Below are 19,366 nucleotides of genomic sequence, written 5' to 3'. Positions count from 1 at the left end.
TATTGCTGCGTCAATCTTGTTCAAACATTTCACCATTTCTTCCTCAGATGACACAAATTCTGAAGAAGAATAATTTAAATCCTCACAACTCATCACACGACGCCCCTCCATTAAACAAAAGGGAAAACGTCGCACCACTAAGACAGCAAAAAAACACGTGTGTTACAAACAAAGACAGCAGTCGAACTAACCAAAACGATAAATTGGAAGCAAGCTTCTTACCACACAGTCATACCAAAAATGTTTCAAAAAGAAATGATAGAGAATTAATAGAAATCGTTATATCGTAATAGGATACGTTCTTACCACAAAAGAGGTTATATTGATCAAGTTTTTACTATAACGGTGCTTCTGTTGTATAATTCGAATTTTATTTTGCTTACGCGGCGCTTTGCAAACCAGTGTATAAGTTTATATACTATGTCTATATACTTCAGACTAGCTAATTCGATTTCGTTTTGGAAGTGACACGAGTATATGATATTGAGGAGTTGCAACAACGGAGAAATACGTATCTATTGCTCTCGCAGTCATTTCTGAGGCGATTTCGTTACACTTAGCTCTGAAGTATATTGTGTTTTGTCTGTACAAGAATTTTTCCTGGACGACAAGCGCAGTTTCTGACTTTTCAACTATTCATATACATACATCACATATGTTATATTGGTTTCAAATTTTGTCACAAGGCCAGCAATTTTGGGGGAGGGTGTAATTCGATTACATTGACCCCAATGCTCAACCGGTACTTATTTTATCGTCCCTGAAAGGATGAAAGACAAAGTTAATCTCGGCGGAATTTGAACTCATAACGATTGTTATATTAATAAAGCTTTTTCTATAGAACTGCTTCCCCTTGCATAATTCGAGCACACACACACACACACACACACACACACACACACACACACACACACCCACACACATAATGATACTGAAACTATGCTAGGTCATTAGGTGTTTTGTCTGTTACTCAATGGTAATACTTGATGTTGAACAATTTTTCTAGACAGCGAAAGTATCAGTAATTTCTTATTGAAATAAGAAACGGAAGTTAAAATTTCCAAGTGAGAGAGCAAGAGTAGGAGGTATTGTTTTCTTGCGATATAAAAGCAATGAAGGCGAAGTTTTCAAATTTGTAATTCATCAAGGAAGAGTAATTTACTACTTAGCAACACTACATGAACAGAGAATTTTTAGTCAGAGAGTAACAGTGAAAGGTGCTACCTATACAGTAACAGGTAGCAGGTTTTCAGTCATATAGCAAGAGCTACTGGCGGATGATAGATATTTACTCAGTGTCACAACAAAGAAGAGCAGGTTTTATAATCAGATAGCAACAGTGAAGACAGTTATCTAAATATCAATAGAGAAGTATTCATCTCGTTCATAAGGCAGCTAAAACGGGTAAAAGAGAGAAAACAGTTTTGTAGTAAGGTAGTAAGACAAATGCAAATAAATCTGTTTAACTTTATTCAAATATAATTTAAAAAAACACATAATATAGAGACAAATATGTTTAAATCAGCATTGCTTTGAGTATGGCAGCTGAAACCAGTACAAGAATATGCACACACACACACACACACACACACACACACACACACACACACACTGCCAGATCAGATTGGAGCCGGGTGCAGCCATCTGGTTCACCAGTCCTCAGTCAAATCGTCCAACCCATGCTAGCATGGAAAGCGGACGTTAAACGATGATGAATGGACCCTCTTGTCGAAGACTACGTATGAGCATTCAGGTTTTGACAATCGACCTGCACAAATGATTTGTTTATAGAGATCAAATGTTCGTGCCCCACATTAGCTCATTCTCTCCATCAAATCGACATTGTCTGAACAGGTGCATGGTATAACAACACATCGAAATGATTGCAGAGTAACGTGAGATAAAGTGTTTTGCTCAAGAACACAGCACACCATCCGGTCCAGGGATTGAAATCACGATTGTTAGTACAACACCCTAAATACTAGGCCATGCGCCCTCATGAACAATATATATATTTACAAAATAGTATATTGTATATGCATTCTTAATTATACATAGTATATATGTATGAATCTATGTATGCATGTTTGTTTGTTTCGTTGTGTGTGTGTATATGTGTATAGGCCGCTTCGCCCCCCTGTCTTCGTCCGTCCAGTTTGCACGCGCGCGGCTTTGCTCCGGCGTCGCCGTCGCTGCTGCAGGTTTGCGGGAAACAAACGAGGCAGGCGTCGTCGTCGCACACGTTGCGGTAGCGCGTCCACCTCTCGGTCGTTTCGGCCCGCACGGTTCCTCCGAGAGTGCTCTTCGCCGAGTGTCCGAGGCGGCCGGTACGTTCACTGTGTATAATTTCCAGGATTCAAGAGAATCAGGTACTTAAATAGTGGAAGCACCAATGTCAGGCCGGTGATTGCGTTATCGTGTACAAACAATATTTAATGACAAATGTGTATTTACTAAAGTAAACACGGGTTTGTATTCCGGTTATGCATACATTCACAAATGGCTGATTGAATACACAAGTCATCAAGGTCACAGATGGGTATACTCATTGCACCGCCATCTATACACCCTAGATCCAAACGGATTGCAAGTTCTGTGTTAGGTGAAGGATGAACAAATAACAACAGATGGATTGTGGTTCACTACAGTTGTTTCAGACATGTTCTTTTTTTATTGACGAACAGAAGTGTTACATCATGCAAAAACAAAAAAAATGTTCATCAGGTGAATACAAGTACGAATTAGATATTTAGAACTTCTCAAGAACAAGTACATGGCACCATATCACTCTACTGACCCAAATTCAGTCAGAGAGTGAAGAGTTTAAGTTAGCATTAAGTTTATAAAGAAGAACTCATTAAAAGGTTCCACTTCCCTCCCCGATCCAGGCTCTTTAACAAGTTCCTCTTCATAAACACAATGCTAGCTTAAACTCCTTTTGGTCAGTAGAGTCATGTGGCACTATGTACTTGTTCTTGAGAAATTCTAAATATTTAATTCTTACCTGTATTTACCTGATAAAAACGCTTTTTTTTCTTCTTTGCATGATGTAACACTTAACACTTATATTCATCAATAAAAAATCATGCCTGAAACAGCTGTAGTGAACCATAATCCATGTTGTTTTTTATATATATATATATATATATATATATATATATATATATACGTAGGTAAAGTAAATGTTAGAGGTACGATGAACTTTTATGTAAATATATCAAATTAAAAATTCTACGAGGTATATTACAATGGACAATACCAAGTGGAATCTCACCTTTTATCTTTCATGTTTCTCCCTCTTTTAATTTCTTCTTTGTGATATAATTCTTGGGACAGAATACATTTGCGGCTGAAGATAGCTTTATACTATCAATTATATACCAATAATGATGCAACAACTATAAAGCTTGAAACATGTGTACCGCAGAATCCTTTGTGTTTTGTTTTTATTTTTACATTTCCAATTTATATATATATATATATATATATATATATATATATATATATATATATATATAAGGTTGAGGAGGGTATTGGATTTAACCAAACCCAGGAGGATATGGGTAATACCGAGTAAGTGCTGTATACCGACTAGTTTGCCCCAGTCGTTGTATGAACAGGATTGGGTATTATAAGTCGTGTATTAGCGTGTGTATATGTAAATATATAAAAACAAAAAGATAAAGAGAGCAAAGGTAAGGTTGGAGAAGTATTTTATGGATAGAGTCTTAAGGGAAGTACTGGATCTTCCCAGAAACAGCTGTAAGACTCTATCCATAAAATACTTCTCCAACCTTACCTTTGCTCTCTTTATCTTTTTGTTTTTATATATTTACATATATATATATATATATATATATATATCCACACACATGCTAGACTATTATCTGTCATATGACACATAACTTTACAAGTATACTTTTGCCACTCTGGGTAACATCAGGAAATATGGCATACATATAATAATTAGAACTTAAGCTGTATTAAATTTATTGATGCTTAAAGAAACGATGAAAAAGAAACAAAAATTATTTATTAAGGAGTCATTTATTCCCTCTTCCTTCCCCCTCTGTCTAATTGATTTTCTCTCTCCCTGTGTGTATGTGTGCACACCCGCACAACATTCCTTTACTTATTGATTGCCACCAAGCCTAGTATGTACACTCAGCTTGCACCTCTTATGCTAACTCTCTATATCTCTCTATTACTCTCTCCCCTTTTTACATTATGATATAAAGTGTGACTAGCGAAATGACATACAGAGAAACATATAGAAATGTATATATACTCATACATACATACATGCAAACCATTTGCACATACGTCACTGGATTGAACACCTATGAACAATGAACCTTGTTGATCTTCTATGTTTTCATTTATCACTGATGTTTTTCAGTAAACCTATTTTACAAATTTTCATATCCATGCAGATATGATGACCATTGCACATATAAATAACTCTCCATGTGCTTTGTGGATAATTACAAAAGACAGCTTTTGCACATGTATATATTTCTGTATATGTGTGTGTATCTATGTATATATATGTGCTCGTGTGTGTGTGTGTGTGTGTATATATATATAAATTGTAAATGCAAAAATAAAAACAAAACACAAAGGATTCTGCGGTACATGTGTTTCAAGCTTTATAGTTGTTACATTAGTGTATAATTGACAGTATAAAGCTATCTTCAGCCGCAAATGTATTCTCTCCCAAGAATTATATCACATAGACGTTAAAGGAGGAAGAAAGATGAGATATAAGAGGTGAGGTTCCGTTTGGTATTTTGCATTGTAATATACCTCGTAGAATTCTTAATTTGATATATTTATACATAATTTCCTCGGTACTCCGGAATCCGTCCACACCTTGCCACAATTCAGTGTGTAGTGAACGCTAAGTAAACAATACTATTTTATATTAGTTAGAAGGGTAGTGTTAAAGGATAGTGTTAAAAGGATGTATAAACACAAATGCACACACACACATATATATATATATGTGTGTGTGTGTTTAATAGAATTTTGGTTACCATTCTGGAACCCAATGATTCATGCTGATAGAAACTAGCATTTATTCATCCAGAATCCAAATCACAAATGCCATCCTGCCATGTAATTGATGTCAATTACAATAGCAAAATGTAGATTATGATTTGAATTCTGGAAAAACAAAAAAACAAAAAAATGCAGATTGCTGTCAGCATGAAACCTTGGGTTTCAGAAAGACAGCGAAAACTCTATTAAATGGATTTGTCTATCCACCTTATTAGTGTTAAGTTCATTATTATCATTATTATCAAGGTGGCAAGCTGGCAGAATCATTAGCACACTGGACGAAATGCTTAGCAGCATTTTCCCCATCAGTATGTACTGAGTTCAAATGCCGCTGAGGTCAACTTTGCCTTTCATCCTTTTGGGGTCGATAAATTAAGTACCAGTGAAACACTGGGGTCGATGTAATCGACTTATCTCTTCCCCCAAAATAGCTGCCCTTGGGGCAAAATTTGAAACCATTATTATTATTATTATTATTATTGTGTGTATGTGTGTGTGTGCATATCTTATATAAGCTTACAAAAATGTACATCTGAAAACAAAGTGAAACATTGTACAGTATACAAAATTAAAATGATAAAAAGATACGCTTTTAATGCAAGGTTTTAACAAGGATAAAAAAATAAAACGCAAACAAAAAGTGAGAATAGTTTCACTTTTTTATTGTTTTCAGAAATACATTATTGTTCAGTCCTAGCTCAGCCCTAATCCAGCAGATCTATGATCAAAGACTCTCCATCAGTGACCCCAGCCCTCCTTTTTGTGATGGTGTATAACTGGTTATCCAATATCTTCTTTTTTTTCTTTAAGATTGCAGTGTGTATGATTTGAGGGAGATATGGATGATCTAGAGAGAACAAGCAACAACATGTTCCCTTGTTAGCTTGCATAGCCAGTATATACACACATACATAATATATATATATTGATATATGTATACATATATAGGATACATATAGATATATGTATGTGTATATATATATATATATATATATATATATATATATGTATGTATATGTGTGTGTGTGTGTGTATATATATATGTTTTTTGTGATGCCCTGTACCCATATATGTATACATATAGATGTAGGTATATGTATGGATATTTGCATATAGTTATATATTATTTATGCTATTATATATATATATATATATATATTGATATAGGATAGTGTAATTTTTCATTAACTCCGAGCGAACACAGGACAAGGAGAACTATGATCAAGGGGACTCCAGCAGTGATCCTCTGTCAATTATTTCAGACATTGTATGTCTAGGACTGCATTACACAATGTGCCATTCCTACTTTTAAGATAGCAGGGTGAGTTGAAAGAAATGTTTTTAGCTGCCTTTGCTAGCAGATCAGTCAACAAAGCAAAAGCTCTTTCGATTACTTTTGTCATTGTTGGTTTAAATTGCAAAACAAAACAAACAAATAATATCTCATCATGTACGAGAGTGTATGTGTTTATATATATATATATATATATATACACACACACGCACACATATATATATACATGCATACATACACATATAATATAGATACATATATATGTGTGTGTATATATATATATATATATATATAGGTGCGGGAGTGGCTGTGTGGTAAGTAGCTTGCTTACCAACCACATGGTCCCGGGTTCAGTCCCACTGCGTGGCATCTTGGGCAAGTGTCTTCTACTATAGCCTCGGGCCGACCAAAGCCTTGTGAGTGGATTTGATAGATGGAAACTGAAAGAAGCCTGTCGTATATATGTATATATATATGTGTGTGTGTATGTGTTTGTATGTCTGTGTTTGTCCCCCAACATCGCTTGACAACCGATGCTGGTGTGTTTATGTCCCCGTAACTTAGCGGTTCGGCAAAAGAGACCGATAGAATAAGTACTAGGTTTCCAAAGAATAAGTCCTGGGGTCGATTTGCTCAACTAAAGGCGGTGCTCTAGCATGGCCACAGTCAAAAGACTGAAACAAATAAAAGAGAGTAAAAGAGTATATATATATATATATATATATATATATATATATATATATATATATGCATGCATACATATGCATATATATACAAACATATATATATACAAACGTATATATGCATACATACATATATATATACATACATACATATATATATATATATATACATATATACATACATATACAAGGGTTGGACAAAATAATGGAAACACCTGGCATCATAATTTTGAAATATCTATAAAACTGTCAAAAGCTTGTTTATTTTTTTGTTTTTTTTAATTTATTATTAGCGTTGCTTAATATGTTTTGCTAAAATTGCAGTTTCTTTTCAGCTATCAGTAAAAGGTAATTAAAATTCATGAAAATGACAGATCTATCGGACTTTCAAAGAGGTCAAATTGTTGGTGCTCATATGGCAGGTGCTAGCATAATGAAAATAGCAAAAATGGTTTGTGTATTAAGGAGTACTGTCTTGAAAGTAATGACAGCCTTTGAGAAAGAGGAAAAACCTCCTCGTCAAAACAAAACTCCAGAAGAAAACCAAAACTTTCAAATAGGGACCATCAGACTCTTATGCCAATTGTTAGAAAGGATCACAAAAGTACAGCTCCCAAAATTATTGCCAGAGCTTAATGACCACCTTGAGAACCCAGTTTCTCCAAAAACTGTTCACCGGAAGCTACACAAAGCCAGATTTCACGGGAGGGCTGCAATCAGAAAACCACTACTTTCAAAAACAAATGCTGCAAAGCATTTAGAGTGGAGTAAAAACCTACAGAATTGGTCCCTAGAGCAGTGGAAGCATGTTATTTTCTTGGATGAGCCATCTTTTACCTTATTTCTGACCACTGGCTGAGTATATGTGTGGAGACAGCCAAAAGAGGCATTTGACCCAGACTGCTTTCTCTCAACTGTTAAACATGGAGGAGGATCTGTGATGATCTGTGGGGGCTACATCTTGGAAATCTGCTGGCCAATGGTTTCCCTTCACGGCAGAATGAATAGTCAAGACTATTTAAGCATCTTATCTGATCAAGTTCATCCTATGATTGTGGAACTGTTTCTGGAGGGGAAACACAATCTATCCAGATGATAATGCACCAATTCACACAGCTAAAGTTGTTACTGAATGGCACAAGGAACATTCTAGTGAATTTGAACATCTTATCTGGCCAACACAGTCCCCAGATCTCAATATTATTGAACATTTACAGTGCATTTTAGAAAAACAAGTAAGGAGCTGATATCCTCCACCATCATCACTACAAGAACTGGAGACTGTTTTAGCTGAAGAATGGACAAAAATTCCTTTGGAAACAATTCAAACTTTGTATGCATCCACACCTCATAGAATTCAAGCTGTAATAAGTTTGTTTGAAATTTTAAGGTATTTCCATTATTTTGTCCAACCTCTGTACATATATATACGTATATATATACATATATATATACATATACATACATATATATATACATATATATATATATATATATACATACATATATACTCTTTTACTTGTTTCAGTCTTTTGACTGTGGCCATGCTGGAGCACCTTCTTTACATACATTTATATATACATACATATACATAAATATATATATATATATATATACACACACACATGCATGTAGGAATTTGCCTCATGATTATAGGTTCCAGTTGTATTTTCAGGCAAGCAATATGGTTGACCCAAACCAAGCATTCTGATGGAAACTATGAGGAAGCTCATTGAATGGACTGCATTGGTAATTGAAAAAGGTAAGCCTTGTTGCACATTGTGTCCGGCTGATTCTACTCAGGGATACACTAAGTGTACAAAGGTCTGTGGAATACTCAGTCATTTACAGATAATAATTCAATGAGTGGATACATAGATTGAGCAAAGAAATGGAGCTATTCATTGGCAAAATTGACATAGATCCTTTTCATTTTACTTTATATACGAGAGACATTTATTGAGTCTCTAATATAACAGTTCTGAATATACACTTCAATGAACCTTTCTTGTCTTTTTCCATGTATGAATTGTATTTTTTCTGTGCGTGAAAATCTGTTTTCTGTTTTTAATATATTCAAAATTTTTGATCCCTTTCCCTGTTACTCGCATATAGAACAAAAAAAAAAAAACAATCATATTAAAATGTTTGTTTTGTTTTTTAAAAAAATGATTTAGAAAATTTATTGAATCCTTTTTTAAATATTCAAATTGTTTTTCTCACTTTTTAATTTTTTTTAAAATTATGAATATGATTTTTTTCCATAGCAAATTGAAGTCCAAATATGCTTCAGTTACAAAAAAAAAAAAAAGAAAATGTCTGAAATAATTATTTTATTATCAAGTTTTTCTCTCAGATGTATCATTATTTACAATATTATTAATATTATTTCCAAAATGTAAAATAAAAAAACAAAAAATAAAATGCAAAAAATTTGTATTTCCCCAAAGACAAGACGATTATTATTATTATAGTGGCAGATTGGTATAATCATTAGACTTTGTGGTATTCTTTCTGGCTCTTTATGTTTTGAGTTCAAGTTCCAATGAGACCAAAAAAGCCATTGCTGACAGCACATATTCTGCTAAATTCTACCAACTTGCTGTGAAATGCTCTCTTATATATGACAAACACACATATATACATATGTATGTATATATAGATATTTAATAAAGGTCATAATTTTAAGCCTAGTTTAAACAAAATGGAGCACTTATAGATATGGTACCATAGTAGTGAGGGTCAAATTTTTCAAAATCCATGTTGCCTGGGACTATATATATATAAATTAATATAAGCAGCTACATGCAAGATAAAACCATAAAGGAAACATTTAATTGTCACTAATTGTGACTAAGGGTGCCGAATAGCACCTATATTGTTAAAAATAAGAGTTAAAACCCTTAAAACTACGTAAGTGCACATACATACGTATATATACGCAGACACACACTGACAGGGGAGATAACCGCTCATGACCAAAACTGGAAAATCACCTGGACTAGACAAATTTCGTTTGTTAATCGTAGACTCATCAGCAGTGTCTATCCTCATTGCTAAGATATTCAGCATATATATATATATATATATATATATATGTATGTATATATGTATGTATATATATATATATATATATATATATATATATATATATATATATATATATATATATGTATGTATGTGTATATATGTGTGTGTGCGCGTACACATATATATATGCAAAGAAATAAAATAACTCGCGAGACATTCTCATGCTACACAGAGTTCGTCGTCATGTTAGATCAGGTAATGTTGAGATGATACTTGATTGAGTAGATCAATGAGAAACTTTAAGTAGCAACAAAATTAATTATTACCTGTCTTTTAAAAGTATTCTCTGGATGCACTGAATACTCCTTTCTTTCATTTGTAACCAAAAATACATACACAGAAACTCGCATTATATATATATATATATATATATGTTTTATTTATGGGTTAAGACAACCATTTGTTTTGTGTTATTCTTTTTCTTTTACTTGTTTCAACCATACTGGAGTGCCACCTTAGAGGGTTTTAATTGAAGAAATTGACCCCAGGACTTATTCTATCAGTCTCTCTTGCCGAACTGCTAAGTTACGATGGCACAAACATACCAACATCAGTTGTCAAGTAATGGTAGGGGGACAAACACAGACATATAAATATGTATATCCATATATGATGGGCTTTTTTCAGTTTCCATCTGCCAAATCCATTCACAAGGCTTTGGTCAGCCTGAGGCTATAGTAGAAGACACTTGCCCAAGGTGTCACACAGTGGGACTGAATCTGGAACCGTGTGGTTGGAAAGCAAGCTTCTTACCACACAGCCACACCTGCGCTTATGTTAAGGGAAGTTCTTTAACATTAAGCCTATTACATGCAACATTGATGTTCGTCCCCAATCCCAAATGGAGATGAACACCAATGTTCCAGGTGATAAGCTTGATAATTGTTGAGGTATTTGCCTTAATATGAAACCAATGATGATAGTCTTAACCAATAAATAAAGAATTTTTATCTGCCAATGTAGTGCTGAACACTCATTCCCATTGCTTGCTACTAGTATGTACGTATGTATGTATGTATGTATGTATGTATGTATGCATGCATACATACATACTAGTAATGCATGCATGCATGTATGTATGTATGTATGTATGCATGTATGCATGTATGTATGCATGTATGTATGTATGCATGCATGCATGTATGTACGTACGTACGCACACACACACATATATATATGCACACATAAACAGATACACACAAAGACTTTTCATTGTTTAATGTGATCCACATATTTCTTTTACACAATTTAAAAAAATAATTTCCTTACTCCTTTTGTATCTTGTAAACATGGTTTCATCTTCTTTAGCATAAAATCATCAGTACATGTGAAGAGTAAATCTCTATACTTATATACACATCTTTTACTGATCTTAGTTACTCTATTTTAATTTTAAGGACTAAGTTTTCTTAAGAGCATGAATGTTACTCTTCCAGGATGATCAATCTTATTCTCTGCAGTTTATCAGTTTAGGAATTGTTGTTATTTAGCCCAAATGAACAAACCTATTCAAGATCCTTTTTTTAAAATCTTTGGGCAGTATATCTGAGGTATACATGTCTCCACTTTTTAAGAGTGTAGGACATATTTCAGAGAGAAACAGCTGCTATTTTTGGTCCCCACACTTTCTTCTATGTTATTTAATTTTATAATCCATTTTGTTTTTTTTTTCCTTATACATAGGTCTCCTATAAAAATAGGGTATTCCTATTGTTTCCATACCACTTCTAGCAGCAGATCTTCATTTTTATGCTTCAACTTTGACACTTGCATCTCATTATAATAGTTGTTATTAGACTATCAGTTATTGTGTCCTCAAGTGAAACAAGAGGGTGTTGGTCCACTAATCCTCAAAAGGCCAAGGTAATATATATATATATATATATTTCGTTTTTGGATTTGGTTTCCAAGATTCTTTATGTGAGTTTGTGTGTTGAAGCATATTCCGTTGTTTGGAGAGTCATTCTCTTTTAGTGCCTTATAATTTAACACACTCACCGGTAAAATTATCACTTATTTCTTTTCTATTCTTCTAAAATTTTCGTTGCGTCTTTCAACCTTTTCAATAGTCAAAACTATTGAAAAGGTTGCAAGACGCAATGAAAATTTTAGAAAAATAAAAAAAGAAATAAGTGGAAATTTTACGGGTGAGTGTGTTAAATTATAAGGCACCTAAAGAGAATGACTCTCCACAGACACAACAGTATATATATATATATATATATATATATATATATAATTTGCTGACTAGAACCAATCTAAGGGCAACAACCTATCCCACCTAACGCTCAGACAATATATTATTACAAATTTACTAACGTTTTTCTATTTCCATTTTGATGAGCTGTCTATAAGGCTAAGCACTTTATGAATGCAAAACCATAGTTCACTCTATGATTGGCAATATAATTAACTTCCTATAAATATATATGAAATTTGGGTTAGTTAAAATATGTTTGTGACATTGTTTAACTTCTAAAGGCAAATTCATTGCAATTAACAGGAAGGGAAAAAATGATCTTTTATGGTAAAAGGTGTAAAAACACCATATCTGCCAAGTGTACACATAAATACCACAGACTCATATGTATATACAGCTATAGTTTTAAGCACCATGATGATTTTACAGCAATCAAAGAAGTGCCATAAAGAGCTGTTAGGACAAAATACATATCACTTTGAGATACAGCAGCAGTGATAAAGATAACACCAGGGAGAGAGAGAGTAGTTGTAAATAGGTACCACAGTGAATGGTAACAATAAAACAAGTATACAGAAAAGTATGCGATGGCTCATGGTTTAATGGTTAGTGGGTATTCACTTATGACTGTAAGGCCGTAACCTTGATTCCTGTTGGCGTGTTGTGTCCTTGAGTATGACACTTTATTTCACATTGCCTCACTCCACTCAGCTGGCAAAAATGAGTGGTACCCATATTTCAAAGGGCCAGCCTTGTCACACTGAACCTCCCTGTGGACTACTCAGTCATTTACAGATATTCCACTTGCACATTAATTTCATAAGCAGGCTGTTCGATTGATTGGATCAACTGGAACCATCATCGTCGTAAGCAATGGAGTGCCAGTTTTTTGCAGACAAGTACAACATTGTAGAAGTAATAACTGGTTTTGTTTTTTTCCCTCCTCCCCTATTATCTTACAGTATTAAGCTCAGATAAGCTATCTCCAAATGGTCTGAGAGGATTATAAAAACAGCACATTGTTATTATTGTTATTACAATGGAAGTGAGTGAACTACTGAACTAAAAATGCATTGCATTTTGTGTAGTTATAAACTTTTTTTATTTTGAATTTTTACTCCTACTGAGATTACCTCTGCTTTCATGACTTCAGGAATCATTAAAATACTGGTTGTCCACTGCGGTAATTAACAACTGCACCCCCCCCCCCCCATCTAAATTAGTGGTTTCATGCTAATGTTTCAATTCAGAATATAAGGATATTAAACTAAATATCATATTTTGTCAGCCACTCTAATGATCCAAATATTCATCACCTTAAAACATAACAATAATGGTTTAAAATTTTGGTAGAAGGCCAGCAATTTCGAGGGAGGGGTAAGTTGACTATATCGACCCCAGTGCTCAACTAGTACTTATTTTATCAACCCCGAAAGGATGAAAGGCGAAGTTGACCTCAGCAGGATTTGAACTCAGACCGTAAAGACAAATGAAATACTGCTAAGTATTTCACCCGGCACAGTAACAATCCTGCTAGTTCAGTGCCTTAATAATAATAATAATTCTTTCTACTATAGGCACAAGGACTGAAATTTTGTGGGGAGGGGTTAGCCAATTACATCAACCTTACTGCTCAACTGGTACTTATTTTGTCAACCCTGGAAATATGAAAGGCAATGTTTACCATGGCAGCATTTGACTTGTTGATTACATTGATCCTAGTGTAATCAACTCCGAAAGGATGAAAGGCAAAGTCGACCTCGGTGGAATTTGAACTCAGAACATAAAGACAAATTGCTGTTAAACATTTTTCCTGGTGTGCTAATGATTATGCCAGCTCGCCACCTTAATAATAATAATAATTCTTTCTAATTTTGGCTTAAGGCCAATAATTTTAGGGGTGGAGAAAATTTGAAAACATCGATCTCAATTCTTGACTTACTTTATTTTATTGATTCCAAAAAGATGAAAAGCCAAGTTGTCCTTGGTGGGATTTGAACACAGATCATAATAATAATATTGATTTCAAATTTTGACACAAGGCCAGTAATGTTTGGAGGAGGGGGTACATCGACCCCCAGTGTTCAACTGGTACTTATTTTATTGATCCTAAAAAGTATGAAAGGCAAAGTCAACTTTGGCAGAAACTGAATTCAGAATGTGAAGATGGATGAAATACCACAAGGCATTTTGCCCGGCATGCTAACAATTCTGCCAGTTCATCACCTTAAATCACGATAATAATATTAATAATAAAAATCAAAACAATTTATATGAAGATTTTATCATGACATCATCAAACAATGCTTTAACAGCACTGATCAATCACACTGAATTGTCCTATTTTTTTTTTTCAATTCTTTAAATATGCAAGTCTTGATACCATTATGTGCACACACATATATGTGTGTGTATGCACATGCGGGTGTGTGAACATGTATGTAAACTTATAAATTCATTAATATGATAACACTAGCAGGGGAATTTATCCATCAACCAATTTTGTGATCAAGTCAAGTTACTGCTTACTCAGTGACTGACCAGTAAGCTAGTCAGTCAGTTGGTAGGTCACCATTAAAAAATTGACAGGAGTGGTGGGTTGGTGGGTTACTAGATGGAAGCAGTTCAATTTCCTTTATTCTGGTCACCAGGATTGCTAACAGTGATGATAATAGCAGAGGTTATGGTGACAGTACCAGTAGAAGTGGTATTAGTAGTGGTGGTGGTGGTGTCGTTAAGTAGTTGTGATGATAATGGTAGTCATTGTGGAAATAATGGTACATGCTGTTATCACGGTGGTGGTGGTGGTGTCTAGACATGTTCGGAATCCAGTAAGGCCAAACACACTGTCTTACCATTCTAATGAATTCAAAAATTAATTGTTGTTTATAATTATGATTTGTCACTTTGGCATCGGGCCTCGAATTGTATCCCATTACTTGACTGCTACATTATTTTTTTGGACCCTAGAAGGATGAAAGGCAAAGCTGACCTCAGTGGGATTTGAACTTAGTGGTAGCTGTAGTAGTACTAGTAGTAGCAGCAGCAGTTGTAGAAGTAGTTGTAGTAAAAATAAATAATAATGGTTTCAATTTTTGGTAAAAAGCCAGCAACTTTAGGGGTAGAGTAAGTCAATTACATTGACTCCAGTATTTGACTGATTCTTTTACTGACCCAGAAAGAATGAAATACAAAGTCAACTTTGGTGGAATTTGAACTCAGAACATGAGTTGAAAGAAATGCTGCAAAGCATTTTTAGCCAATGCACAAACAATTCTGCCAACTCTGCACCTTAATAATAATAATAATAATAATAATAATAATAATAATAATAATAATAATAATGATGATGATGATGATGATGATGATGATAATTATAGTATAAATAATAAGAATTTTTTAATTTTTTAATTAGAATAATTATTTATGGCAACAAAAGTGAATTTCAATAGCTTTATAGGCTGGGGGGTATCTGGGTAGGTAAATATGAATAAAAAAAAAGAAAAAAGAAAAAAGGAAAAAGTGAGCAAAGATCCATGAGGGTATGTGTAGACAGACAGTTGATAATGTAACTGTGTGAGATGCATGAACAATTGAAAAGCTGTGTTGGATGCATGGGTAATTTATGCTGGAAATGAATGTGAGATTAAATGGGTGTGAGGCTGGCTGAGTAGCAAAACACGAAAGCAGATGAACGTTGGTAGTCAGCTGGAAGTGGGGTATGTAACAACGGTATATAAGAGGAGATTACAAGGGAAACTGTATAAGATGGGCAAGTAGTTGTCTGTGTGTATAGGTAGGTAAGCTTGTTGCAAATGAAAAAAAAAAAAGAAAATAATGAAGAAAATTATATAATGCATCATATAAGATGAATTTTTAAGTTCTTAATGAAATTATATTTCAAATATTTCTAGCTTGAAACAACCCCCAAATTATATCAGATCAACATTTAAAAAGATTATCTTACATAATATATATATATATATATATATATATGCATGTGTGTACTGGAAACTGAAAATTTCTCAAATCATTGCATCAAGTTTCTTGTTTCCAATCTTTGGACAAAAGGAAGAAACTAGAACGTTTGGAAGATAATTAAAGGTAACTATAAACAAATAAAAAGAAATCAAAACGAATATATACACACACATACACATAGATAAATATATATATACATACATAAGTTGATATGTATAAGCATATGTATATATATATATGTATGTATATATTATATATCTATATTTATATGTATGAGTGCATGCAAGTGCGTAAGTGTAAGTGAGCATAAAAATTTGTATAATATATATATATTACATAACACTCCATGGAACATATGAATTTATTAATTCTATACAAGAAAGTATTTGCAGTTTTGTTCTAAAACAAAGCTTTGAGATGGTTATAACTATTTTAAAGAGGACATTGGAATCTGACTCATGAAGCCTTGTAATTTAAACCTGGTTGGGTCTCATCCAGTGCCAATATAGTCGTACAATCAGAAACATTTGAGTCCCCCCGCCCAATCTGACTATTTATATATTTTACTACATGGTTCTGGCAGCATGGAAACTGAATGAGAGCTAGCAAAAATTGAAATCAAAATCTCTCAGTTGTCAGATGGTTTATGTTTTTCTCTATAAAAAATAGATGGCTGCTATAACCCCCAAAATTATTTTAGAAGACTAGAAATATTATATTTGTCAAATTCATTATCTGGAGAGAAATGGGTGTGGGCAGGGTCGGTAGCTGGTAAAGGAAGGAGAGAAAGAAAGAGGGAAAAAGAAAGAGAGAGGAGGAAACACAAAGGGTGGGGTATGTGTGCTGGGGATGGAGTCTGTCCATCAATGAGAAAATAATTATATATTCTATTGTTTGACCTCCTCACCACCACCTCTACCACAACCATCTTCCTCTTTTCCTTCACCACCAATTCCACCACCCTCCACAACACACTGAGGTGTTGTATTGTTATTGTTTCTATTGTTATTTTTCCACTTTTTCCACTTATTTTTAATTTTTGATTTATTTAGTTATTATTTTTTTTTTGTTTTGCAATATTTATTCGATGACTTCAAGGTATTCTGTAGATCCGGTAAATTCTACAGTAGCATTCAGTGGCTGAGCTTCATCCTCTGGTACAGAAGGATCATTGGTGGAGACGCTGCGGAGGGCAGTACAGATCTCAGAGAAGGCTGGGCGGTCATCAGAGTCTTGCTGCCAACATCGTAACATCAGTTGGTAACTGGAGAAGGAAGAAAAAAAGAGAAAGTTTTTAAAAAAAATAAATAAGACAAGAAAAAGTAAATAAGAAACAAAAAAAATTTCTGGTTTCAAATTTTGGCACAAGGCCAGCAATTTTTAGGGGATAGGGGATTAGTTGATTACATGGAGCAACCCAGAGCTCCCAGTGTTCAAATGGTACCTTATTATAACAACCCTGAAAGGATGAAAGGCAAAGTCGACATCAGTGACTTTTGAACTCAGAACATAAAGTGTAGGAAGAAATACTATTAAGCATTTTGACTGGTGCAGTAACAACTCGGCCAGCGTGCCACCTTTGATTTTGATAATAATAATAATAATAATAATAATAATAATAATAAACGTCGTCTCCTTCATTGGACACTAAACTCGGCTTGTGAAGACCTATTGGGGCAAGCGAAAGCGAAATCGTGATGGCACCTGTGCCCAGTGTCGTCTTCCTGGGACTTGTACTGGTGGTACGTGTAAAGACATTCGAGTGAGATTGTTGCCAGTGCCGCTGGACTGGTTCCTGTGCAGGTGGCACGTAAAATACACCATTTTGAGCGTGGCCGTTGCCAGTACCGCCTGACTGGCCTTTGTGCTGGTGGTATGTAAAAGCACCCACTACACTCTCGGAGTGATTGGCGTTAGGAAGGGCATCCAGCTGTAGAAACTCTGCCAAATCAGATTGGAGCCTGGGGCAGCCACCTGGTTCACCAGTCCTCAGTCAAATCGTCCAACCCATGCTAGCATGGAAAGCGGACGTTAAACGATGATGATGATGAATAATAACCCAAAGTAAGGAAACCTTACTAATGACAGTTAGGAACGAGGGAGTATTGAGAGCAGAGAAGAAAGGGAAAACAAAGGAAGAAGAATTACGCAGGAAGGGACTACACAATCAATTCTATGTAGCCACAACAGAAGTTGCTGAAAAAAATAGGTGGCATGCATGTGTGTGTGTGTGTGTGTGTGTGTGTGTGTGTGTGTGTGTGCACGTGCATAAATGTGTATTTGATCTTTTACTTGTTTCACTCACTGAATTATAGTTGAACAAACAGATCACAGTACTTAAGTCAGATATTTATTTTGTCAGTCTCCTTGTTGCTGAATTGCTATGTTACTGATTGTCAATTGATGGAGGTGCAACGATGCACATCCACATACACACATAGATAAATATCTGATGGGCTTCCACACAGCTTCTGCCTACCAAATTCTCTTTCAAGGCATTGGTCAGCCTGGAGCTATAGTAGAAGAGATTTGCCCAAGGAGCCACATAATGACATTGAACCTGGAACCATGTGACTATATAAATATTTTCTTTGTCCACTACAGGCATCTTACCTCAACTATAAGGAATTATTATGACAACAATAACGATGGAGTAAAGGGAGTGGTGGTAGTACAGGTTTGAAGCAAATGTTGGTACTTACATGAATTCTGGGCAATGTTTTGGCTTCTGCATACGTCGTCCACTCTGCAAGTAGCTATGCACATCCCAAGGTACAACATCTGGGTAAGGGGTAACACCTCGGGTAAGCAGTTCCCACAAAACCACTCCATAAGACCACTGCAATGATGATATGTTGATAGATTAAATCACATACACACACACACACACAAAGACACATAAACACAAACACTTATGATAATGTTTCAGTCAATGAAAGACTTCTACACAGCTTCTTCACATATTAGAAAAAGCCATTGAATTCCTTCAAAATATACCCTACCATCTTTAAAAAAAAGGTAAGAGACATACTGAATAACGCACTCCTAGATACAGAA

General features: G+C 34.6%; 1 protein-coding gene across 4 annotated transcripts in view; it reads right to left on the bottom strand.

Moving 5' to 3' along the window:
• Positions 1–16,652: 16,652 nt before the first annotated feature.
• The window catches only part of LOC106868717 (plexin-A4), a 129,129-nt gene continuing 126,415 nt past the window's right edge, over positions 16,653–19,366 (bottom strand). For all 4 annotated transcript variants that reach the window (XM_052968253.2, XM_052968251.2, XM_014914106.3 and 1 more), the window contains exons 27-28: positions 19,012–19,148; positions 16,653–17,573 (exon numbers count right to left, since the gene is read on the bottom strand). In XM_052968253.2, the coding sequence (XP_052824213.2) occupies positions 17,390–17,573; positions 19,012–19,148 (321 nt within the window). In that variant the 3' untranslated portion in view covers positions 16,653–17,389. The remainder of the gene's footprint in view (positions 17,574–19,011; positions 19,149–19,366) is intronic.

This window comes from Octopus bimaculoides, chromosome 5 (assembly GCF_046866305.1).
Source record: "Octopus bimaculoides isolate indiv1 chromosome 5, ASM4686630v1, whole genome shotgun sequence".
Classification (NCBI taxonomy): Eukaryota; Metazoa; Mollusca; class Cephalopoda; order Octopoda; family Octopodidae; genus Octopus; species Octopus bimaculoides.
This window is presented reverse-complemented; position numbering and strand designations above follow the sequence as displayed.